This window comes from Notolabrus celidotus, chromosome 16 (genome assembly GCF_009762535.1).
Source record: "Notolabrus celidotus isolate fNotCel1 chromosome 16, fNotCel1.pri, whole genome shotgun sequence".
In the NCBI taxonomy this organism is placed as follows: domain Eukaryota; kingdom Metazoa; phylum Chordata; class Actinopteri; order Labriformes; family Labridae; genus Notolabrus; species Notolabrus celidotus.
The window spans coordinates 16,378,012-16,398,859 of NC_048287.1; the positions used below are offsets into that span (position 1 = coordinate 16,378,012).

The 20,848-nt window shown below is 40.8% G+C and overlaps 3 protein-coding genes across 5 annotated transcripts; 1 reads left to right on the top strand and 2 right to left on the bottom strand.

Moving 5' to 3' along the window:
- nkain1 (sodium/potassium transporting ATPase interacting 1) lies at positions 1-8,524 on the bottom strand. Of its 2 annotated transcripts, XM_034704232.1 has the most exons (8): positions 7,987-8,524; positions 7,285-7,666; positions 6,270-6,407; positions 6,085-6,165; positions 5,036-5,233; positions 4,878-4,938; positions 3,392-3,473; positions 1-1,854 (listed from the first exon to the last, which is right to left on the bottom strand). In XM_034704232.1, the coding sequence occupies exons 2-8, from the start codon at positions 7,336-7,338 to the stop codon at positions 1,845-1,847; spliced, it is 624 nt and encodes a 207-aa protein (XP_034560123.1). In that variant the 5' UTR covers positions 7,339-7,666; positions 7,987-8,524; the 3' UTR covers positions 1-1,844. The 2 variants fall into 2 exon arrangements, with proteins under 2 accessions (XP_034560123.1, XP_034560124.1); XM_034704233.1 differs by lacking the exons at positions 7,285-7,666; positions 7,987-8,524 and adding an exon at positions 6,501-6,636.
- Positions 8,525-10,724: 2,200 nt separating this feature from the next.
- On the bottom strand, positions 10,725-16,406 carry snrnp40 (small nuclear ribonucleoprotein 40 (U5)). The gene is made up of 10 exons (XM_034704229.1): positions 16,165-16,406; positions 14,895-15,024; positions 14,186-14,279; positions 13,647-13,812; positions 13,381-13,503; positions 12,373-12,493; positions 12,187-12,269; positions 11,921-11,982; positions 11,194-11,297; positions 10,725-11,021 (listed from the first exon to the last, which is right to left on the bottom strand). The coding sequence occupies exons 1-10, from the start codon at positions 16,273-16,275 to the stop codon at positions 10,972-10,974; spliced, it is 1,044 nt and encodes a 347-aa protein (XP_034560120.1). The 5' UTR covers positions 16,276-16,406; the 3' UTR covers positions 10,725-10,971.
- Positions 16,407-16,425: 19 nt separating this feature from the next.
- zcchc17 (zinc finger, CCHC domain containing 17) lies at positions 16,426-20,848 on the top strand. Of its 2 annotated transcripts, none has more exons than XM_034704230.1 (7): positions 16,426-16,555; positions 17,131-17,309; positions 18,866-18,966; positions 19,082-19,173; positions 19,253-19,353; positions 19,472-19,620; positions 19,941-20,848. In XM_034704230.1, the coding sequence occupies exons 2-7, from the start codon at positions 17,171-17,173 to the stop codon at positions 20,100-20,102; spliced, it is 744 nt and encodes a 247-aa protein (XP_034560121.1). In that variant the 5' UTR covers positions 16,426-16,555; positions 17,131-17,170; the 3' UTR covers positions 20,103-20,848. The 2 variants fall into 2 exon arrangements, with proteins under 2 accessions (XP_034560121.1, XP_034560122.1); XM_034704231.1 differs by lacking the exon at positions 16,426-16,555 and adding an exon at positions 16,597-16,789.

Consider the following 20,848-nt stretch of genomic DNA (forward strand, 5'->3'; position numbering starts at 1 on the left):
TTTCATGTAGAAAGTGTATTTTTATTATTTCAAACTGCAACTTACACTAATTACGGGGTCTTCACCTCAGACCTGTCTCCCTCCTTCCCTCTGCCTGCTTCCAGGAGCATCGACAAAACTACTGAGAGCGTGTTAATGCATATGTTCATAATATATTTCCCTGTGGGGTCTCTTTTATGACCCTGCTCCCTCGCTGGATCAGGTGAATGTAGCTTAAGGGGAGAGTAACTGCAAACCGTAGGAAGAGGGAACAAGAGAAACAGATATGAAGAAAAACTTTGATGTGTCTGTCTCCCCCCAGCCCAACCCAATCCCCTAATGCAACCCTCCCCCCTTTTTCTAAATGGAACCAACAAAACAATCATTGGCTGGTTATTTACATGCACAGTATCCCCCTGCTCCCCCCACCAAAAGAGACAAATGCCTGATCCCAAAGCCATCTGCATCCCTTATCAACAGAAATACATGTAGAGGCTGCTCATTTTATTACCTGAAAAACAAAACATCCAGTATGTGGACATTTGTGTTGATTTTTGTTGTAGACCTGAACTTTAAAGGATAAGGCTGGTTATATTTTATATTTTTCCTTTTGTCACACCTGAACCATCAATGTAAAAATCCAACAAGCAGTGTAAATATATATTCTTCTTTGATATACAATCGCTTCCAAAACTTTATTTGGTGACATGTTCCCCCATTATCATGTCCTTATTATAACATACACCATCTTGCTGCTGTAAATACTTTCTGTTCACATATGCAGCTAAAATTAGTCCCCAATGAGCAAAGTTTAAACCACTGTTTGAGTGACATTTGCAAAATGCTACAGTCCCCAGATATTTCAGGGTATTTTTTAACCTTTTTGAAACAGAGGTATATTTCTGTGCCAAGATTTACAGCTCTAGGATGAAACAAACTGGGGACAGAGAGACACAAACAATTTTAAAAAGTACTGACAGAGAGAAGAACACGTCATTGTTGTTGCTCAAGCTTAAAAAGTACATAATATTGTCAGCCCGATCCTTTAAAGAGTCCATTCTTTTAACTCTACCAGCTCTGCTTTGTTTTCTCATCAGACCAGGGCTTTAATTTGACAAGCTTTAATGACAACGGTGAAATTTAACAGTATGTAAGGATGCATAGATGGCTTTGGGAAAAGAAACCGTAAAACTGCTCTAGTTTGACATCACCACACTCTAAAACAACAACAGGTACGAGCCGTGCCTCTTTTTATAACGTGACCCCCACCCTTATCCCCAGCCCCAGCCCCACACTCGCATTCACTCACTCACTCACTCACACACACACACACACACACTCACACACACACACACACACACACACAAGCACTCAAATTAAAAATAAAATAGAAAAAAAAAACAGAACATAGGGATATTGAGTGGTAAAAGTCCAGGGTGCTACCACAAAGCACCAGCTAAGTCTTGTTGAGTTACACACACACATTACACACACGCACACTTGTGGGAGTGTTGAGAGCTGGCAGTTTAGTGAAGTGTGTCCTTGGTGATTTGACAGAGGTGTCCCCAGCTCCTCCCCCCTCTTCTCCCTCCTCCTCCTCCTCCTCCTCCTCCTCCTCCTCCTCCTCCATCTCCTCACACCACCTGGCATGCTGGTTCTTCCCTGAGCTCCGTACATTCTAATCAGGGCTGTAATTCTCTTTCTCAGACACAAGCACACACACACACGCACAGGAGTTGCTCCCTCTGGGTGGGGTTAAGTCCTAAACTGTGAAACACAGAGTGAGTGTAACCAAGGCAACCGCTGCCGCTTTCCATCCACAGTGACACCGTCAGGGTTTGGCCTGAAGGGGGCGCTACCAGCAGTTATCCAGCCCTGGGGTACAGAAAGGAGGAGATCACACAATCAGATACTTATAAAAGGGATTCCTGGTTACAACTTTATCTTCTGAACGGAGCTCTCCAATTTTGACCAAAAAAATGTCTTTAGAATATTAAAATATGATGTCATTAGAATTATTTTTTTAAGTTTTCACCAAGAGTCATATATTACATCCCATGGTAATGGGCTCTAAAGCATGGAGTATTTATGATAAAGAGGGTCATTATTTAGATTTAAAGTCTGGACAAAAAAGTGAAAAGCATTTAACATGAAGTGCTATTAACTGCATCTGTACAACAACTCAGAAAACTACAGTTCAACCTGGCAGGAGATGTGACGTTTGCTCTAGCATATCAGGGATACTAGTTAGTAACAAGGTATAACACAGTAATAAGCACACAATTAAGAGTGATAACAGACAGTTTGTTACCATTTGGCCTGCACAATATGAGAGGAATCTGTGATACACTACATCACTGTTTAAAATTGTGCTCACAGTATGATGTGCAAATAACGAAAACTTCTAAGAGAAATTTGCATTAGAGTTTTGAATTGCAGTTTTGTTGTTTTTTTGGTTGTTCTTCAGGCTTAAAAAAGTACCTCTCCCAAAAACAGCCTTGTTTCTTTCTCCTGTGGACACTCTTGGACTAACAGGACCATAAGGATTAAAATAAATTATTGGACACTTAGGAACTTCTCATTTATACTGTTAAGTAACCCAGCCCACCACCCCACTATTTTTCATTCTTATTCTTATTATTTTTTATTGAATTTATGTATCGATTTATTTTTTATTCTCCTTATATATTGACTTTATGGTACATCATGTCCAACATTTTCTCACTCAGGATGACCTTATCTGTCTTATGTTGTCTGGATTATTTGTTATGTATTTTTAACAAATCCTAAATTAAAAAAAAGCAAAACAGCAGAAATGCTGTTTTCTATTCCGACATGACATTGCCAGTCACACTTTTTTCCTCTCCCCTCCATCCTTAGCTATCATGCTAGCTTAACCGGCAATCACCACCAACATGACACCAAATTCACTTAGGGTAGCTAAAAGCAAGCTCAGGGCTTTGTTTGATTTACAAATGTTTGTATGCCCAGAGTGAATAATGGCGAATGTACAAACAAAGTTTTTAGAGCTGCATTTTAGGCTTTTGTTTACTTTTTGTTATCACACATGTTCATGTTGCCATGATAATTAAAATGCAACCACATGTTAAACTGCATATGAAGCAAATACAAGCTATCTTTAAATGTAATGTTAATGAGTTTGAGGCAAAACATTAACTTCAAATAGAATTCAGCATTATTTAAGATACAGTTATGTTGGGAAATGTAGGATCCTCCTAACCCATTCAGGCAACTTAAAGTGTGAATATCTCAACATCTGTTACACTGGTTTATATCTGTGAGGACAACAGCTTTTTGAAAAGCTGGAGTGGCTCTTGATGGACAAATAATAAGATCAATAAGAGAGGTACAAAGTGGAGAAACATGTCAGAGTGCTACACTGGTAACTCACGTGTAAAGAGGCTGCAGTTGCAGATGGGAGGACTTCTGAGGAGGCTGATATCCATACGAATCAAAGCCACCGATGAAATCAACTTTCAAAGGAGAGAGAGAAATGGAGATTACATAATTTCACATTCCCTTAAATCTGTAATTTTCCCCTGCCAGTGTTGCATTTCAATAACAGTTCCTGTTGTGACATAAAAAAAACTCTTAAGTCATCATATGATGCTCTCAGTACATCTTTATCACACTGTAAACTTAGCAAGAGCTGCAGAGGTGAAGGTGGTACATCATCTTTCTTACTGCCTCTGTGTAACTGATACTTTGTTCGAGTCTTTCTCAATTGATTCTGAGGACAAACCCATGAGGAGGCCACCACTGTAGAAATTACTTTAGAATATTCAACACAAGTTTTGGATTTGTTTTCTTAGGAGGCAAGATCCCATGTATTGATGTATTCATACCTGTGTTTTTGTGTTGCTGAAATTACTTCTTCCTTGAGTGCAAAATCAAGGTAGAGATCCACCATGACTTGCTTTGATTTACCACCTGTTACTCATTACAGCTGTGTATTAATAATTTAGATTGACATATGTATTGAATATATTGGGTAACAATAGATTTTTAAACATGCCCATAACAGGTGTAGGTTTAAGTTGTTATTTTTTTAATGTTACCTTAGTTTTATTCTAAAAGTCTTGTAATAACTTTGCATTGGTACGCTACCATGACCAGGTTTGCTGTTAAGGAGAGTTTATACTTCCTTGAACTTCCCCAGTAAATAAATGTTTACTTATATAAAAAGTGCACTGGCCTATATACAAGAAAAGACGTGGCAAAACAAAAAATGTTGAATATGTATAAGTCCTTTCAGAAAATGTTTTCTTGCAATGTTTCTGTCCACTAGAGAGCAACAACAGGTTTGTTTTGTAGGCACGACAAGTCCTACTCTGTACATATGTTGGTCAAATTTCTTGATAATTTTTACATTATACTCTGATAAATCATTTCGGGATTATCAAAAACTAATATAATATCTGTATAATATTTAAATTGCTGCTAAGTCATCACAGACACAGCATGATGACTCCCTTTTACAAGAAATGTGATGTCATGTTCCCACTATGGACTTCATTGAGTGAGAGTGAAACACACACAGGAGGCACTCAAGGAGACGGCCCATTCACACACACAGATGGCACAACCAAGCAGACAAACCAGCTCTTGCCGGGAGACAGACGGACACTCTGAGGGAATATTCCGGCAGACATCTCTAATACTCCCCACAGATGGAGCTCAGATCAGCCACAGGGAATCCTCTGGGGTGACAGAGCTCAGCGTGACTCAGACAGGAGAAAAGAATGAGTGCTAACACCCAGAGCTACGGATGGCTAACACTAAAGCCCCCGCGATAGTGTGACATAAGTAAATCTGATCGGCTGAACGGTGCACTACAGGAGGATCAACAGGATTTCAAAGTAGACAAAAACACTCACAGCTGTCCTCATCATCCTGGAAGACTTTGCTCACATAGCAGGCGTAGACAAAACCGAAGAGCTGAAGAGGAGAGACAGTCAGAAATTACACAACTGAAGTCAAATCATTCTTTAAAAAGTGATCATTTCTGTAGGAGAGTGTGTGTTAAGGTACGTACAGCCAGTAGGACCTGCATGGCTGAACTCAACACCTCTATGTACTGGTAGTCAAGGAGACACCCAGACACAGTGATGACATGGTGGTCATCAGGGGCCATGTGAGAGTCTAGCACTGGCGTTACCAGGCAACCAGGACCGTGCTCCATCCACCAAGAGCGATGGAGGGATGTGTTGAACGTCATGAGAAAGTCTCTGTCCTGAGAACACAGACAAAGTTACAAACATATTAACACAGTGGTGACCAGAGAGTGTTACTCATAACGTTGATACATCAGCCAACAATGTTTTCAATCATTTGTTAACAAAATATTGCAGAAAAGAAAATGCAATGATTTCCCCGAGCAAAAAATGACATCCATTTCAAGTTAAAGAGCAGAACAATGCTGAGATTTTAGAAGCTGTTACCACCAATTAAAGGGTTCCCAACCTGGGGGTCAGGACCCCACCAAAAGGTCACTCTGTAAATAAATCTCAAGATTCACAATGCTAGAAGGTCAAACACATTTCTACAAGACCAGATTAGGACTTCAAATTTTTACACATCTTTAAATTTAGTTTTTATTAAACAAACTACCGGATAAGCGAAACTTGTACCAAATTGTAGAGATGGTCTGCATGGTATAAGAAGACATTACATGTGTGATTGTATTGTGTGACATGAGGTACAATAAATAAACTAATATAAGAGTACATTGTCGTTGTAAATCACTGTTTCTAAGTCAATATGCTTTTGTTGTTTTTACACAACACCTGTGTGCATCTCCTCTCTCCTGAATCCAAAATAAATCCAAAAGGCTGTTTAATATTCACCACTGAAACTAATCACCAAGCAGCATACACCTAATTTTAGCTTCACCAGACTGCAGCACTATACCCAGACCTCCGTCCTATAGGTAAAATGCACTCATGCTAAGTGAAAAGCACTGATTGCCAAAATAACAACATTTCTTATTATGATAAATTCCAGGCTTTTGCAATTAACTTCTAATGCTCATAATGCAAATGAAATTGCGATCATATCTATGATGCATAGATACACAGAACTTACCTGAGACAGGTTTCCAACCTCCAGGTAGAAGCAGATAATGAAGGAGTTCCAGCCCACCCAGAGGACCAGCCATACTGCATACTGCAAGACAGACACCCACATCAGTCTGTGTAGGAGAACATGAACACACACACTAATGCTTTATCAATGTAAAGTAATCAGGGCCTGCTGAGGGATATACTCACAAAGATGAGGTATCTGAAGCGAAACTGCACCGTGCCGAACATACCCAGGATGACGGCCATGATGTGCAAGAAGTTGGCCAGTATAGGAGCCCACTGGTAGCCCAGAAAATCAAACACCTGCCTTTGGAGGGCTGCCATCTAGGGGACAGAGGGTGGGCCATAAATACACAAAAAAAAAAACACACACACACACACACACTCACAATATGGAAAAAGATTAAACACACATACCTACAGTCCCACACAACTGAGGACATATGCAAATAAATACGCACAAGTAATCAAGGTTTCTAACACACACAGACACACACACACACACACACACACACACACACAGTGACAGGGACACACACACACATACACAGGTCTGCCGCAGTTGTTTCCATGGTAACTGCCTGGAGCACCAGCCAGTCCAGTGACTGTAAAAAGAGAAGCATCCCCCCAAAAGCACCCCCAAACTAATGAGGATCTATGGGCTGAATCCCCCTGCCCCTAAACAACCTATCAAACAAAAGCCTGAAGTCCCTCACTCTGCTGTCCACGTCTGCATCATCCCGCCACAACCTCACATTACACTATTATTACATTTTAGAGTGATGGTCTCCAGCTATTTGTAGAACAAGTAGCAGCTAACTTCATACCCAGAATGGAGTCCAGATGGTGGACAGGGCCTCCTTGTCCCTGTGCTTAACATTCACATGATTTTGCCAGAATGGGACTATCACACCTCTCTGTCTCCCTTTCCCTCTCTCTCTCCTTCTCTATGGACCATCCTGACACCAAGCGCCCCCTGCCCTGCTCCCTTTGCTTGAAAGGCACACACACACACCCTTGCCTGTCATGTGGCATGGCACCCCAGCAGCTGCAGCCCAGAGCTTTTTACAGTCTGAACAGAAAGGCTGGAGAAAAATGTCTGATTACAATGTGCGTGTCTGAAGCACGCTGCTCTAATTATATCTTTGTGCTGAGAGGGGAAGCTTCAGCCGTGCACACTTACTCACACAAACACACTCACCAACTGCAGCGAGCAAATCACCAACAGGGTGCATCTTCCGTCGCACTTCCCCATCTTGGAGGGCTCAGGACGCGGCTTGGGGCCGCGGAGGCTCCGGGGGAATGACGGGTCCCCGGTCAGATCCAGACTGCCTGACCGTCTCAGCTCACACCATTCCCGGCTGAGTAAACCTGCCTAAGGCCGCCGCCTCCTCCTCCTTTAACGCTGATCCGGGGATGTTACTCACAGTGAGTGACCCATCTTGGCCGCTGGTGTTGTGGGTAAATACCAATCACGGGTGGTTTTCAGGAAGGAGAGAGGAGAGGAGGAAGAGGAGGGGTCCAGTTCACGCCGGCCTGCTGCGGTCCGACCACCACCGACAACAGAATCACCTCGGCCACACCTTCCAGAGAGGGGACACACAAAGGCACAAAGAGAGACGGAAAGCTGTCATAATCGACCCCGGGCTACAGACAGAAATGAGCGTCATATGATCCTGAATCACACGGGGGGGAGGAGGGGACCGACCCTGCAGCATTACTACGGCTAACGTTTGGCTACATGCACTCCGCTATACGGACACAAAGCAGCCCGCTGTGACTCAAGGTTTTCTAGGAACGACAGAGCCCTCATCCCCCCCCCTAACCCCCTCCCTTCACACCGGTCCTCTGCTCTTCATACTGGGGAGGGAAATAAGTCAAGTTAGCGGACGGATAAACTCACCAAGACCGGTCTCCTTCGCTCCGTCTCGCAGCGTCTTTTGTCAACAATCGGTGCCGGGGCGGGCGCAGGAGGAGCCGGGGGGAGAGAGAGAGACGAGGGGGTGGGGGCTCTCAGTCACCGCGACCCCCTCGAGGAGGAGCTGCATGGAATCTGCAGACCCGCGTGCGTGCGTGCGCGCGGCCGAGTTGCGCCCCGCGAGGTGTTCGAAAGGAGCACACAAAAGAAAGCGGGGCTCGCGGTGGTGGAGGAGGTTCAGACAGTCGAGAATAAAGTCTGTGCCTCCCCCCCTCCTCTCTGCTGTGAGTCCGAGGAGAGCCCGCTGACCCGCTGCTGCTGCTCGTCTCCTCTGCCTGCGGTTATTCAGAGCGGAAACAACACAATGATGAGCCTTGTTTAATCTCAGCTACTTACCATGACCAGTGCGACACACTAACACAGTGAGCTGCACAGTCAGGGCAGGTCAGCTATCACTGATGAAGAGGAAGATAACCAACGCCGAGGCGGTTATCGCGAGGCCATATGACAATCACCGGGAAACAAAAGTGTTGTTATCTTTACGACAACAACCGGTCTTATACCAGAGAACAGTAAAGACAGTCATAACCTGTCAGTGAAGCTAAAACACTACTCCCACTGTTCTTACCAAATCATAAATGACGTATTAAGTACTTTTAATAATTTAATAACAAGTGCACACCTGATTTGTTAATTATGGTTCTTAATAAAACCGCAGTCCATTATGAATTATTGAAAGCAGCACCGGTTAAGAGTATGAACAAGTAAAAGTTCAGCATTACATGGTGAAGAGCCAGTGGCGAGTCCAAAGGGGTGGTCAAGGGTGGCACTGGTGGTGAAGCTTTCAGCCGTGTGTCTGCCCCCTGGTGGCTGGCTGCAGTACATTTCAAAAAATCCGTCTCAGTCAAACTTTAAAAAATAAATACACGTCGTACGAATGTTTCTCACATCCGTATGCTGTGGTGATATGTAGTTAGTATTTGAGTGTTTTGTGTCCAAGGCCTCTTTTTCCTGAAAAGTTTCTTTTTCGTTAGTTATTAGAGTTTAAAAAACAGGGTTTTACAGGCTTCACAGGCTCTGGCTGCACAATGGCGGCGCCCAGGAGCAGGATTTTTTGGCTTCAGAACCGTACAACGGGAAGAGGCGGAGCAACGCTGTCCATTTTTATTTATAGTCTGTTTGAAATTCTGAACTGATTGGCTATTTGCCTTGTCAGAGGTGAGGTTTCTGTTTAAAATCTATAATTTGGGATGAGTTAAAAGGCTGACAGTAGATTTATTTATTAGTGCCCTCAAATGTGACTTTGAAAAACATCTTTTGTAAGTCCTTAAAGAATTTGGCTTAGAAAATGTATGCCACTTTGTTTTTTTTAAAGTCAAAATGAATATAACAACTGTTTCATACTTTAATGAAAGTAGGTTGTGAAGACAGAAAGGGTAGATGTTATTTATTTGTAAATGCACTGGCCACCCTATGTGAGAGCCTCAGTTGGGCCACCCCAGTCAAAAAGTTCTGGACACGCCCCTGTGCAGAGCTAAGAGACATGAGAAAAATAGAAATCTGAGTCATTCCTTACTTGGTTTTCACATAATAGAGGGATCACACAATTAACCCAGCTTGTCCAAATTTACTGGACTTTTATATAATTCTTTAAAACAGACCCAACTGACTCCCTGACACATTTTTTTTTCTCTCCCTCATTTTTAGGTGAAAGCTCCACTTTGTATCTGTGTGCTGTTTTTTCTGTCCTTTGGTGTTACCTGGCTGGTGGAATCTGAATTTCCTGAGGGAACCTTTCCAAAGGATTAATAAAGTTCCTATCTATCTATCTATCTATCTATCTATCTATCTATCTATCTATCTATCTATCTATCTAGACGTGAAGCAGTTTGAATGTTCTGTTTGACAGGTGATAAAAAAATGACCTTCTTAACAAATCTTAAAAATATGTAAGATAGATGAAAGCATCCACGATCAAAGCCCCGCTTAGCTTAGTAAACCCTTATTCAATGTACAACCACACTGGAAAAATAGCTTCAGTCACATGCCAGTGACACTGCATAGTTCTAATTAAACTGACCTGATTGATTTATCGCCATGGATACAGACTAATCCAGAGGTTGAAAAAAGCACAGTTTCTCCAGGGGTAACTAAGACAGAGGAAAAAGTTCCACAAATAACATTATTTAATTGTTTAGTGGACACACTACAGTTAAAGAAGTAGTAGCACTACTTATTCCTATACATCCCATCCCTCATAGCTTAAAATGATCCATTTAGCTCATCCCTGTCTGGAAGCAAACATTCATATAATACTAAAGCAATTAAAAATAATATGAGCATAATAAAAGAAAATATGAGATATAAAAGTTGGTAAACAAAGCTCTTTAACCAAGCCACAGTTTACTATTAAAAAGCTGCAGGGTCTAGACTGGTCTACACATCCCCTCTACAATCAAAGACTGACCACAAGTTTACTTAAAACACACATCTTACTTATTATTGCTCACTTTTTGGATACAGTTTATAGCAGTACATTTGAGACAGAGGCATCTTTTCTTTTTCTTTCCTTTTTTTTGTAGTGGAAAAATGATCAAACAACTCATATGAGCATAATCAGGTCACACTGTTCACTATTTTTACTCTTTGTAGATAAAATTAGCCCAGCTTTCTTTAAAAAAAACTTCTTTCACACAAAGGAAGCATCAAAATGACCAAAGACATATTTTTCAGAATACTGAAGTTTATTAAAAAGAAACAAATCGTAATAAAAATCGAGTCATAGTGGAGGTTGTTGTGACCGAGAGTAATAAACTTCAAACATACGTCCTGAGGTTGTTTAGTGACAAGCTGAAGCACATGAAATTACAGACTCCTAACCCACTGTCGTACAACACCCAGCCACTTCTGAGGCAGAACACACACGCACATACACGCACGCAAACACACTCATCCGAGTTTACCCTCACACTACTGAATCTCTCCCATGTAGAGCCGTTTATCACTGGAGCCAGACAGCACTGTGCAGGAGACAGAGAGAGAAAGATGATGAAACTCAAAGTCATGAGCCTGAGGTGAACAAACCAGAAAAGTTTAATGACGACGTCTAGATAGTTGTAAAACATCTTTATCCCATATGTCTGACGTGCATTGCAGCATGTGCTTTAAGACTAAAGCAGGTGTGTGACTCACCAATGGGCTCCTCTGGGTGAAAGGCCACTTCGTTGACAGAACCAGCATGGCCCGGTAGCTTGTACAGGATCCTACGTGATGTGGTGTCCCAGATGTACACAAACCTGTAAACACAGATGAGCGAATAGCATGATGAGTTCTTTTACTTTGATACATTTTGATGTGGATTCAGTGTCAGTAAATATCAAACTTACCTACAACACATTCACATATCACTCACTACAATAACATACACTACAATCTTTTATATGAGTACACATCTGATACAAAAGCACATACTTCGTGTACTGTACATCTTTTTTATTTATCGCCAGTCTGATGTCAAATATGTACAAAGAAGTCACTGTTTAAATCATCAATCACACATAGTGTAAGGTAGATGGTGCATGTTTATGGATGGCACTGCATTACTTTTGCTAGCTAGATGGCACAGAGTAAAGCACAAGCAGCAAAGAGTTAATAAACATGTTGCTTTAAAGCCTGACAGTTTCTTGGTCTCTTCATACTTGGGTCTTTTGTACTTTTTTCCCTGTGAGACAACAAGTAAAATGTATGTGGGGCATAAGTCAAGGACTTATTTTCCTTTCTCCTTAAAGCTTAGATTAATATATTCTAAAAATACAATGACTTCTCCCTAAACTGAAAAACCTTTAGCTTTTGTTTGTGCAAGATCGTGGAAATGTGATGAGCACGTGTGTGAGTCTCTTTCTCTTCTGTTGCCTCTCACCTGTCAGCTGAGCCTGCAGCTATCTTACTTCCATCAGTCGACCAGGAGCACCGTAGCAAATTCTGAAACATAGGCACAGATTTTTGAAACAGCGTTAGCTACATGACACCCACTTTACATGCAAGCTAATGTTTCATAAACGCATCATCTGTTACACATCACATGCACAAAGTTATAGATTATGTGAGGAGCAAGGTAACTGTCAGTTGTAGTAGATGATGTATGCTCCAGACAAAAAAAGAGTCAGAGAGTTCTTCATACTTTACCTTTTCAAAGTTGTGGACATTGCCCTGGAAAATCTTCACACACCTCTCCTTGGGTGCAAACGGTCGAACATCCCAAATACGCACTACACAGGCACACAAGGAGTCAGTCATAGAAAATTTGATTTTAAGCACAAAATAAAGACATCTTTTATACCTTATTAAAAAAAATACACAATAGGATCTTACCCGTGTTGTCCATAGAGTTGGAAAGGAGGTACGACCCCTCAGAGCTCAGGCTGAGTCCAGTGACTGAGTCTCCGTGACCGTGCATGTTGTAGATCAGCTTGTTCTGTCTCAAGTCCCACACCTGCACAACACAAGAAAAACACATTCAAAAAACCTGCTTTTTACTGGTTTTACACTAAAACATGCTCTATATAGGCCTTTTTAAAAAAAAAAGCTCAGCTTGAGCTCATACATCTTAGTCAGATGTGTGGAAATATCCTGAGGTGGCAAACCAGTTGACATGATAGCAGTTGAAGTCCAGGGACTTGTGTTTTTCCAGCACTTGAACACACCACAATACAACACACCAACCACATAAATCTCAAAGGAGTCTGCAGCAGGGTTTGTAGGAGACGAGTAAACAGAATTAGGGTAAAACACATGTATGATTCTGGAATACCATTAAAAATTCTGCTTGTGTGAAGAAGCCCCCTTAGCGCAGGAATGTGGCACTTGTAATTCACCTTTACACTCTACTGTTTGAGAATACAAAGAAAGAATAGAGGGCTTTGTTGTTCTGCTTTTAAGCCGGCAGCAGAGAACAAAAAGGATGAGATCAACAGTGGCCACTAGTTGGACACACACATGCAGGGCTTACGTAAACCCCTTTAATTTCTTGCAACCTGTCTGTGGCCTAAAACAGCAAAAGAGCTAAATCTGATTTAGATTCCTAAGAAGTAAACTCCCTTTATGTAACTTCCATGACTTTTCAACAAGACATGAGGTAACAGTCTGCTGTGATCATTACTTACAAATCAAGTTGGATCATGTCATTTTGAGACACTGGCACTCAGTGAATGACCTGTGATCTTTGAAAGCTTTTCCTGCTAGAACAGCTTGAGATCACCTTACAACACTTGATTTTACCTGTGTTAAACACTTGTTTGATAGACGCATAATTATCAAATCACTCTAAATAAGATTTATTGTCTTGAACAAAATCATTTTAGGTTTACTCCAGCTCAGTACCTTGATATCATTGTCGATGCCTCCTGACAGGATCTGGTCACTGGTGTCATTGAAGGTGACGGCCAACACCTGGTAGGTGTTCTGGAAAGTGTGGATTGCCCCTTTCTTACGAATGTCCCACAGCTGAAAGAGTGACAATCACAAGTGGAAAGATGAGCAAAGACCAACAAATGAACTGAAGTCACAATTTCCCACAAGGAGGAAAAGATTTTAAATGAAAAGTTATTTTATCGAGTGTAAAACGCTGTCTCAGTGATTTCATTCACCTTGACAGTCCCGTCATCACTGCCAGTACAGACGAGCTGAGGTCCACGGCGAGCAGGGTAGCAGGTGTTAACGAAAGAGGTGTGGCCCTTCAGACGCTTGATCCTCTCACCTGTTTCACTGTCCCATACACCTACAGTCTTGTCTGTGCTCGCTGAGAACAGCATGCTGAGATACAAGGCAAGATATCAAAAACTGTACAGTCATTTTACAGATGTTTGAGAGGCTAAGGATGCCAACGTTTGCATCTTCTGTAGCCGTGTTGTATTTACAACTTTGCTTTTCTTAAAGTTATTATTTAGGCATGACAACTGAAGAGAGACAGGAAATGTGGGGAGTACAGAGTAGAGGACATGCAGCAAAATGGTGGAGGTCGGGAGTTGAACTAACAACAGCCGCAATAGGGACTAACCCTTCTGTACATGGGTTGAGTGCTTAAACTGCTACGCCAAATGGCGCCCCTACAACTGCACTTAAAATGTTCCCGGTATTATGTGCTACTTCAAACCAGTAAAGATATCATCATGAAGACTGATCATACCTGCCGTCTGTGTTGTAGTGCAGCTCCATCACTGCTCCACTGTGACCCTTCAGGGTAGCATAATTATCACAATCGCCATACACATTCCACAGCACTGCAACAAAGAGAGACCAAGTACGACAAGTTATTCAAGATAACTCATTTAACTTAGATCAACTGCCCATAGACAGGATGTTGATGTAATACTGATGTCACCTTGTAGTTTTTTTTTTTTTTATTATATATGTCAACTTAATAATAAAATCTATATTCTATTCACATAACAATCTAACATACATGGTTATCTCAGCCAGTAACATGTTTTAGATGGATTTTTAGATTATTTTAATCCCTGAGAAAGAATAATACATTAGGTTATGCTTTAGGTTTCAGAACATGACTGACATTTATGTCTGAAGCAATACTGAACTGCACTATTCTATACATCATAATAACAGAATTATATTACACACCAACCAGTAACTGTTATAGATTAGATATGTTGCCATTTAGGATATGGAAAAAGCATTTAGGGGATGTTAACATTTCTCGACAGCAGCCTCACTGACGAGGCTGCCTGCAGTGTCTGCAGACATTAGTTGTACATTGTTTTAATCTGCCTCATGCGCAGAGGCATCAGCCAATGTTGATTGTTTCAAAATGTCTTAAAGCAGTCCAATTAATCGGTCTGTCTCTTCTTCTTACACTAGCTGATTTGTTGATATCTTACATATGAGCCTGTCAAATCCGGAGGAGGCCAGCGTGGCTCCGTTAGGGTGAAACTTGCAGCAGTAGACCTCTCCTTCGTGGCCAGACATCAGCATGATGGGAGCCTGCAGGCTGGAGCTGCGTGGTGGGCCCTGAATGTGAGAAATTACAATACAAATAATGGTTATTTGAATTCTTAAATATCAATATGATTTTTTTTTTAAAGGTTAAATCTCTCATGCAGTGTAGCTTGACGACTCAATGTTTGCTTCTCCAGGATAAACGTGTACTCGCTTATTTGCAAACAACAGTCTGGAGCAATATACGCAAAGCGACAAAAAAGGTAACCTGGAAATATTACCATCTTCAAACCCTTTTTTCAGGAGAGCAGAGCATTGACAAGTTATATGAAAATATTTGTAGCTCTTAAACAGAGTAACTGATCACAACGAGCCACAACCTGCAGGGTTATTCTTTGCATCAATGGTATTTCATGATATCTGTTCTGGTAAGCTGTTATTACAGCGGACTGAAGGATATAAGAACAGATCTAATAATTCCAAAGAGTTAAGACTACAAGAAATATGACATATGACTTAATCCGACCCTTAGTCTAATGCAAAGTCAGGGGTATGATTGGCCTCCAACCAAAAAATCTGGATAATTCATCTCATACTGTACATCTATTAGCTCTTTCTTAAAACACCTTAAATGTGCAAAAGGCACCTGTTCTTTTTAATACATAAAAAAAAACTGTTTCAGCACTGCATAGTTTCTATAGCTGTATAGCTGCATACAGGTGGCTTGTGTAAATAATGTCTACATCTTTTTAATCCCATTTTCTTTTGTCCTCCTTACTATCCAGGAGGAACACTTAAGATACATGCAATGGAATTTATCGTATCTGTGATCCAGTTCTTACTGGATCATAAATATCTGGGTGCTCGGTGATTCTAAAAAAAACAGACATTTATAGTAAGTGCACGATATCTACCATTAACCAGCGACCCTTATTTTGATTACTGGTGTCACATGTTTAATTCCAGTTTAAGATCCAGTTGATGTTTATCAATAGTAGTGTGCTGTTTTGTCTTCCCATTTACTCGTAAAGCGGGACCTGTTAAGACTAGTTAAATTATTTCTAACGTAACTGGTGCACTTATGTATGTTTTAAATACATTTCTATGTGTTATGTATGCTACATATGTTTCGAATGAATTGAATAAGTTGCTACGATAACTTTTAGAGAATAAATACATGTAGCCTTCAACAGTAAATAGCACTCAACAAACCATGGCCACGAGTTGCTGGGACTGTGCCGCCGCCACCAGCTCTGTCCGTGGCCGCTTCGCGGAGGCAGGGACCACCGCCATGTCCGCCGGTCTCTTCATAGGTTCAATCATACCGAAATATTTCACAAGAAGCTGAAAACCCGGTGAATTTCAATGGTTTCTTTAAAAAATTGAATGGACGTCTTTCATGGAGGGAGGTTGGGCGAAAATCTCCGACGACGATAATGCTGAAGTACTTCCGCTTTCCGTAAGGCCTTCTGATTGGTCAAGGGTAGCAGCGGCTGCGCTGATTGGTCATGGGTAGCAACGGCTGCGCTGATTGCTCAGATGGCTTGTTGTCGAACGGCTCTGCCCCGGATGTGAAACGTCCTCAGCTGTGCTATCGCGTAAGGTAATAAACATTTACTTTTTATTTTGTCCTGAATGAGCGCTACACCATGCATAGTGAAACATTTTTACAGTTTCAGATTTTTTGTTAACGTTCGGACAATTTGCATGTTCAGATTTTGTTTTTTGGTGACCTGGGTTAGGCTTTATGAGCCTAATGCTCTAATCTGCTAGCTAACATTAGCTTCAGTGCTCCTGTGCAAAGTAAGCCTCTCTGTTGCAGCACATGTGAAGTAAAGTGAGTTGACTTTCTTTCTTCCTTCATGTAATCCAAGAGTTCATATGTTTACACATTTGTCCAATCTGATTATTCTACCAATGAAGCCATGGCAACGATCTGAGTTCATATCAATGGCCTTACTCCGTAGCATCTGAGCAGAGAAAAACAATACTGTGGAAGGGATAGATTAAGCCACAGAAGTGAATAGTGTAATAGATGTAATTCTGCTACCCACTGGCTATTTTCCCTTATTACATTTGAACTATTTTGCAAGCTCCTGGGGTTTAGATACAGAAGATACAGAAACTCTTACTCTTTGTAAATTCACCATGAAATATATTTTATTATTTATCTTCTAGATCTAATTGATGCTCCTTGTGGTCCACCTTGAGAAGAAAAATGTCTGACAGTGAAGGATCCGCCCATGAGCCGGCTGGACTAGATGGTCTGCCACCTATGTTCAGCATTGCCAAGGGCGAGGTTATGTCTGTGCAGGCTTATGGAGCCTTTGTCAGACTGCCAGGATACAAGAAAGAAGGTTGGTAAAAAAAAGTGGCACTCATTTATTTGTATGCTTTCATTTATATCATTTAAAAATATTACAATATTTAACAGCTTTGACAGACACTGGTGCCACTTTAGGTGAGTGAATAAAAAAATCTGAGAAACATCCACAGTGAAACAACAAAGTAAAAAGGCAAACATTGGAGAGACACAGGGGGTTACTCAATAAGATGTTTAAACATTGTTGAGAAATTTTATAGAGATTTTAAAAAGTCAAAAAGATAGTAACGTGGACAACTTAAGAGGATAGAGACACACACAGCCCAACAAATGTGCTTGATCAATACCTACATCCACTGCAAGGTAAAACCACTGTGTCAGAGATGGGGCAATGGCCAGAACCAAAGGAGAATTGGCGCAGCCAATACAGGAAATATACTGCAAGTCACTGGATGTACATTAAGGTATCAGAGTATGACTCAACATTTCTGACAAACTCTTTATTTTATGCAAGAATAAGTTGGATGACTGTTAGGTTGTTTTTTTTTTTGTTGTTTTTTTATGTCTTTAGGACTGACAGCATCCTGCAGTTGAGGTCACAATAGAGGTTCTAACAGGACTTTTCCATATAATAGTGCAAACTCCTGTTTAGATATGGTCAAAATTTTTTGTATTAGAATAATCAGAGCTAAGATTACTTTAATCCTTGATTTTTCTGGTCTCTGTAAAATTATATTTACAAAAAGTCCAATATAAAGATGAACTTAGTCATCTCCAAAAATTAGAGTATCATGAAATAAAATATTTTGTGTGGGTTTCTTGTAATAACTAAGTAATAATGTTAATTGTAATAATTAAGTATTGTAAAATTTTGATTCATGTGAAGTTTTATGAGATGTAAGCCATAATTATTCAAATTAATGCAGTTTAGTTCACACATAATGAGTCTAGAATCTATTACTTTTACTTTCTTACTTTCTTTCTTTACTATTTTTTATGCTCTTTATTGTCATGTTTGCACTATCCATTTTGCTGCTCTTACACTGTAAATTTCCCTGTTGCGGGACAAATAAAGGATTATCTTATCTTAAATAATTAATGGAAAACATTGAGTTTTTCCCAATATTCTAAGTTGTTGAAAAGGAAACAATTGAAGGGGTTTGGGCAAGGGCAGGATGTTGATGGACTGATAAAGGAGGACTTGTCATAATTTTATTTACACTGTGGTACCCTTGTAATATGTGGATGCTTGGTTATCCTTTACTTGAATGCCAAACTGAGCAAAAGCATTTCTCATTTTCACCACTAGGGGGTGATATGTGCCAAATTTACAGGGATTGGTTCAACACTCAACATGAAAGTCATCTGGAAATATATGTTTGTTAATGATTTATTATTAGTTCAGAGCAGCTGTTAAAACAGTTCTTCCTTACTGTTTGCAATGTTTTGACAGTTAAAATGAATCTTAGAGTGTTGAAGAAATGAAGTTATTTTGTTATTTATTGCAAAAAAGTCACAATTCTGTTTATAAATTATTCAAAAGTGTCAATTATTGAGGTTGATATCTTTTGCTTTTATGTTGACATACAGGCCTGGTTCATGTGAGTGAGATGTCAGCCTCTCGAGTGGAGAATGCCTCAGAGATCGTTGATGTCGGAGAAAAAGTGTGGATTAAAGTCATCGGGAGAGAGGTTAACAACACACATACACACACACGCACACACACGCACACACACACACGCACACCCATACAAGTGTTAATAAAGGGAGAAAGATGATTTCAGCTCTGTCTCCTCTGTTTCTTAGACTCGGGGTGACAAGGTGAAGTTGTCCTTCTCTATGAAAGCTGTCAATCAGGGAACAGGACGAGATCTGGACCCGAACAATGTTATGGCAGAGTAAGAGCTAACAGTTTTATCTCTTCCCATGTTTGCAAACAGACAGGTGTGATTTAATTTTGTCTGTGTGCGATTATAGGCAGGATTCGAGGCGACGTAAGCAGTTTAGAGATCACACAGGCAACAGGATCACACTGGAAGCAGTACTCAACACGACATGCTCAAAGTGCGGCTGCAAGGGTGAGAAACACAAGTAGAATAACAGAGAGTGTATTTTTATTCACCTTCTCTCTTCAAAAAAAACTGTTGTCACTTTAAAGTTTGTGCAGAGGATTTGATCAATTGCCTCTGTCTTTAGGTCACTTCACAAAGGACTGTTTCTCGGCCCCGGGCTTGCAGTATGCTCTTTTGCCTGAAGAGGAAGACTTAGACCCACAGCAGCCCCAACAGCAGACCTCCACAGTTGCACCACAGCAAGAAGCAGATAAAAAGAAGAAGAAAAAGAAGGTACTTCCATTTTATGTCCTGCAGTGCCCTCACTTCTGTCTTTTTTTGAGTGTGTGTTTCTTGGCTGTGAGTCATCTGATGCAACAACCCACACATCTCCCGCATCATCTGTACCACAGTTCACATCCATGGTTGCAAACGCTCAGAGATACAAGGCAGCTTCATACAAACTCTCAGAGGTGTTGTTTGAAAGACGAATACATTTGTGCTGATACAAGCAAAATAAACATTTAGGTATTAGATTTTGAGTAAACAAAATCTGTTTTCTTCTTATTTCTTATTTCCACATTAATCAATCTTTTTGTGTGTTTATCCTCAAGGAGAAGAAAATGAAGAAGAAGAGAAAGAGGGAAAGAAAGGAGTCTGAGAGCGACAGCAGCAGCAGTAGCGAATGCAAAACCAAGAGGAGGCGCCGTGACTCAGACAGAGAGGACAAAAAGAAGAAGAAACACAAGAAACATAAATCACATAGACATAGCTGAGGCAGACACGCCACTGCAATCACCCATATACACGTGCACACACACACACACACACACACACACACACACACACACTGCATGAAATTGTCAGACAGACACAAGAGGGGAAGTGGGTGGTAAGACAGAGTGGCAGACTTCCTACTGTGTATCTTTTATTAACGTCAGCCGGTCATGCATTTAAGTTGAGACATTGCATTGTGTTTACAAATCAAAATAGGCAAGAAAGACACTGGTGACAAGGAGATGTGTCCCAGAGTAACCTCTAGCCCCCCCATAGAGGGCAGGGCTTACACACCAGATGAAATTGGATAGGTGTAAGCAGTATAGCGATGAGTGGTTATCCCTCTCTAAATCCATGTATTGTTTACAGCTATCTGGTTTCTAACGCTCTGGGAAATCCATTAAGCAGACATGTAGACATTGAAGCCCACTCTTGGGGGGGTCTGACATGAAAATCCTTAAGAATAAATCACACAGAGAAAACGACATGCACAAAGACAAGGATACACATGTATAGGAAGTAGTCAAACAAACAGGATGTGTATTGCAGCACAACTCAGCCTAACAGGAACTCAAAGCTGTAGTGATATTCTGAGGTCGTCTGAACCTTTATTTGTGTGTAAATGTGTGTTGTGTATCTTGCCTCTAAGGGACTTCTTGTTTGCCATATATACACACACACATCTGTCTTCCTGCATGTCAACTGTTAGCTCCATTAAAGGTGTTTTATTTTTTTCTTATTGTAA

Excerpts from the sequence above, each read along its gene's own strand:
- nkain1 (XM_034704232.1), bottom strand. The coding sequence starts at position 7,338 with ATGGGGAAGTGCGACGGAAGATGCACCCTGTTGGTGATTTGCTCGCTG. Across the intron at positions 6,166-6,269 it reads GCTTCAGATACCTCATCTTT|TATGCAGTATGGCTGGTCCT; the intron begins GTGAGTATATCC and ends TCTGTCTTGCAG. Across the intron at positions 3,474-4,877 it reads CCAGGATGATGAGGACAGCT|TTGATTTCATCGGTGGCTTT; the intron begins GTGAGTGTTTTT and ends CTCCTTTGAAAG.
- snrnp40 (XM_034704229.1), bottom strand. The coding sequence starts at position 16,275 with ATGATTGAACCTATGAAGAGACCGGCGGACATGGCGGTGGTCCCTGCC. Across the intron at positions 15,025-16,164 it reads CCCAGCAACTCGTGGCCATG|GGCCCACCACGCAGCTCCAG; the intron begins GTTTGTTGAGTG and ends TCTCACATTCAG. Across the intron at positions 12,270-12,372 it reads CAACTCTATGGACAACACGG|TGCGTATTTGGGATGTTCGA; the intron begins GTAAGATCCTAT and ends GTGCCTGTGTAG.
- zcchc17 (XM_034704230.1), top strand. The coding sequence starts at position 17,171 with ATGTCTGACAGTGAAGGATCCGCCCATGAGCCGGCTGGACTAGATGGT. Across the intron at positions 19,354-19,471 it reads CTCAAAGTGCGGCTGCAAGG|GTCACTTCACAAAGGACTGT; the intron begins GTGAGAAACACA and ends CTCTGTCTTTAG. Across the intron at positions 19,621-19,940 it reads AAAAGAAGAAGAAAAAGAAG|GAGAAGAAAATGAAGAAGAA; the intron begins GTACTTCCATTT and ends TTTATCCTCAAG.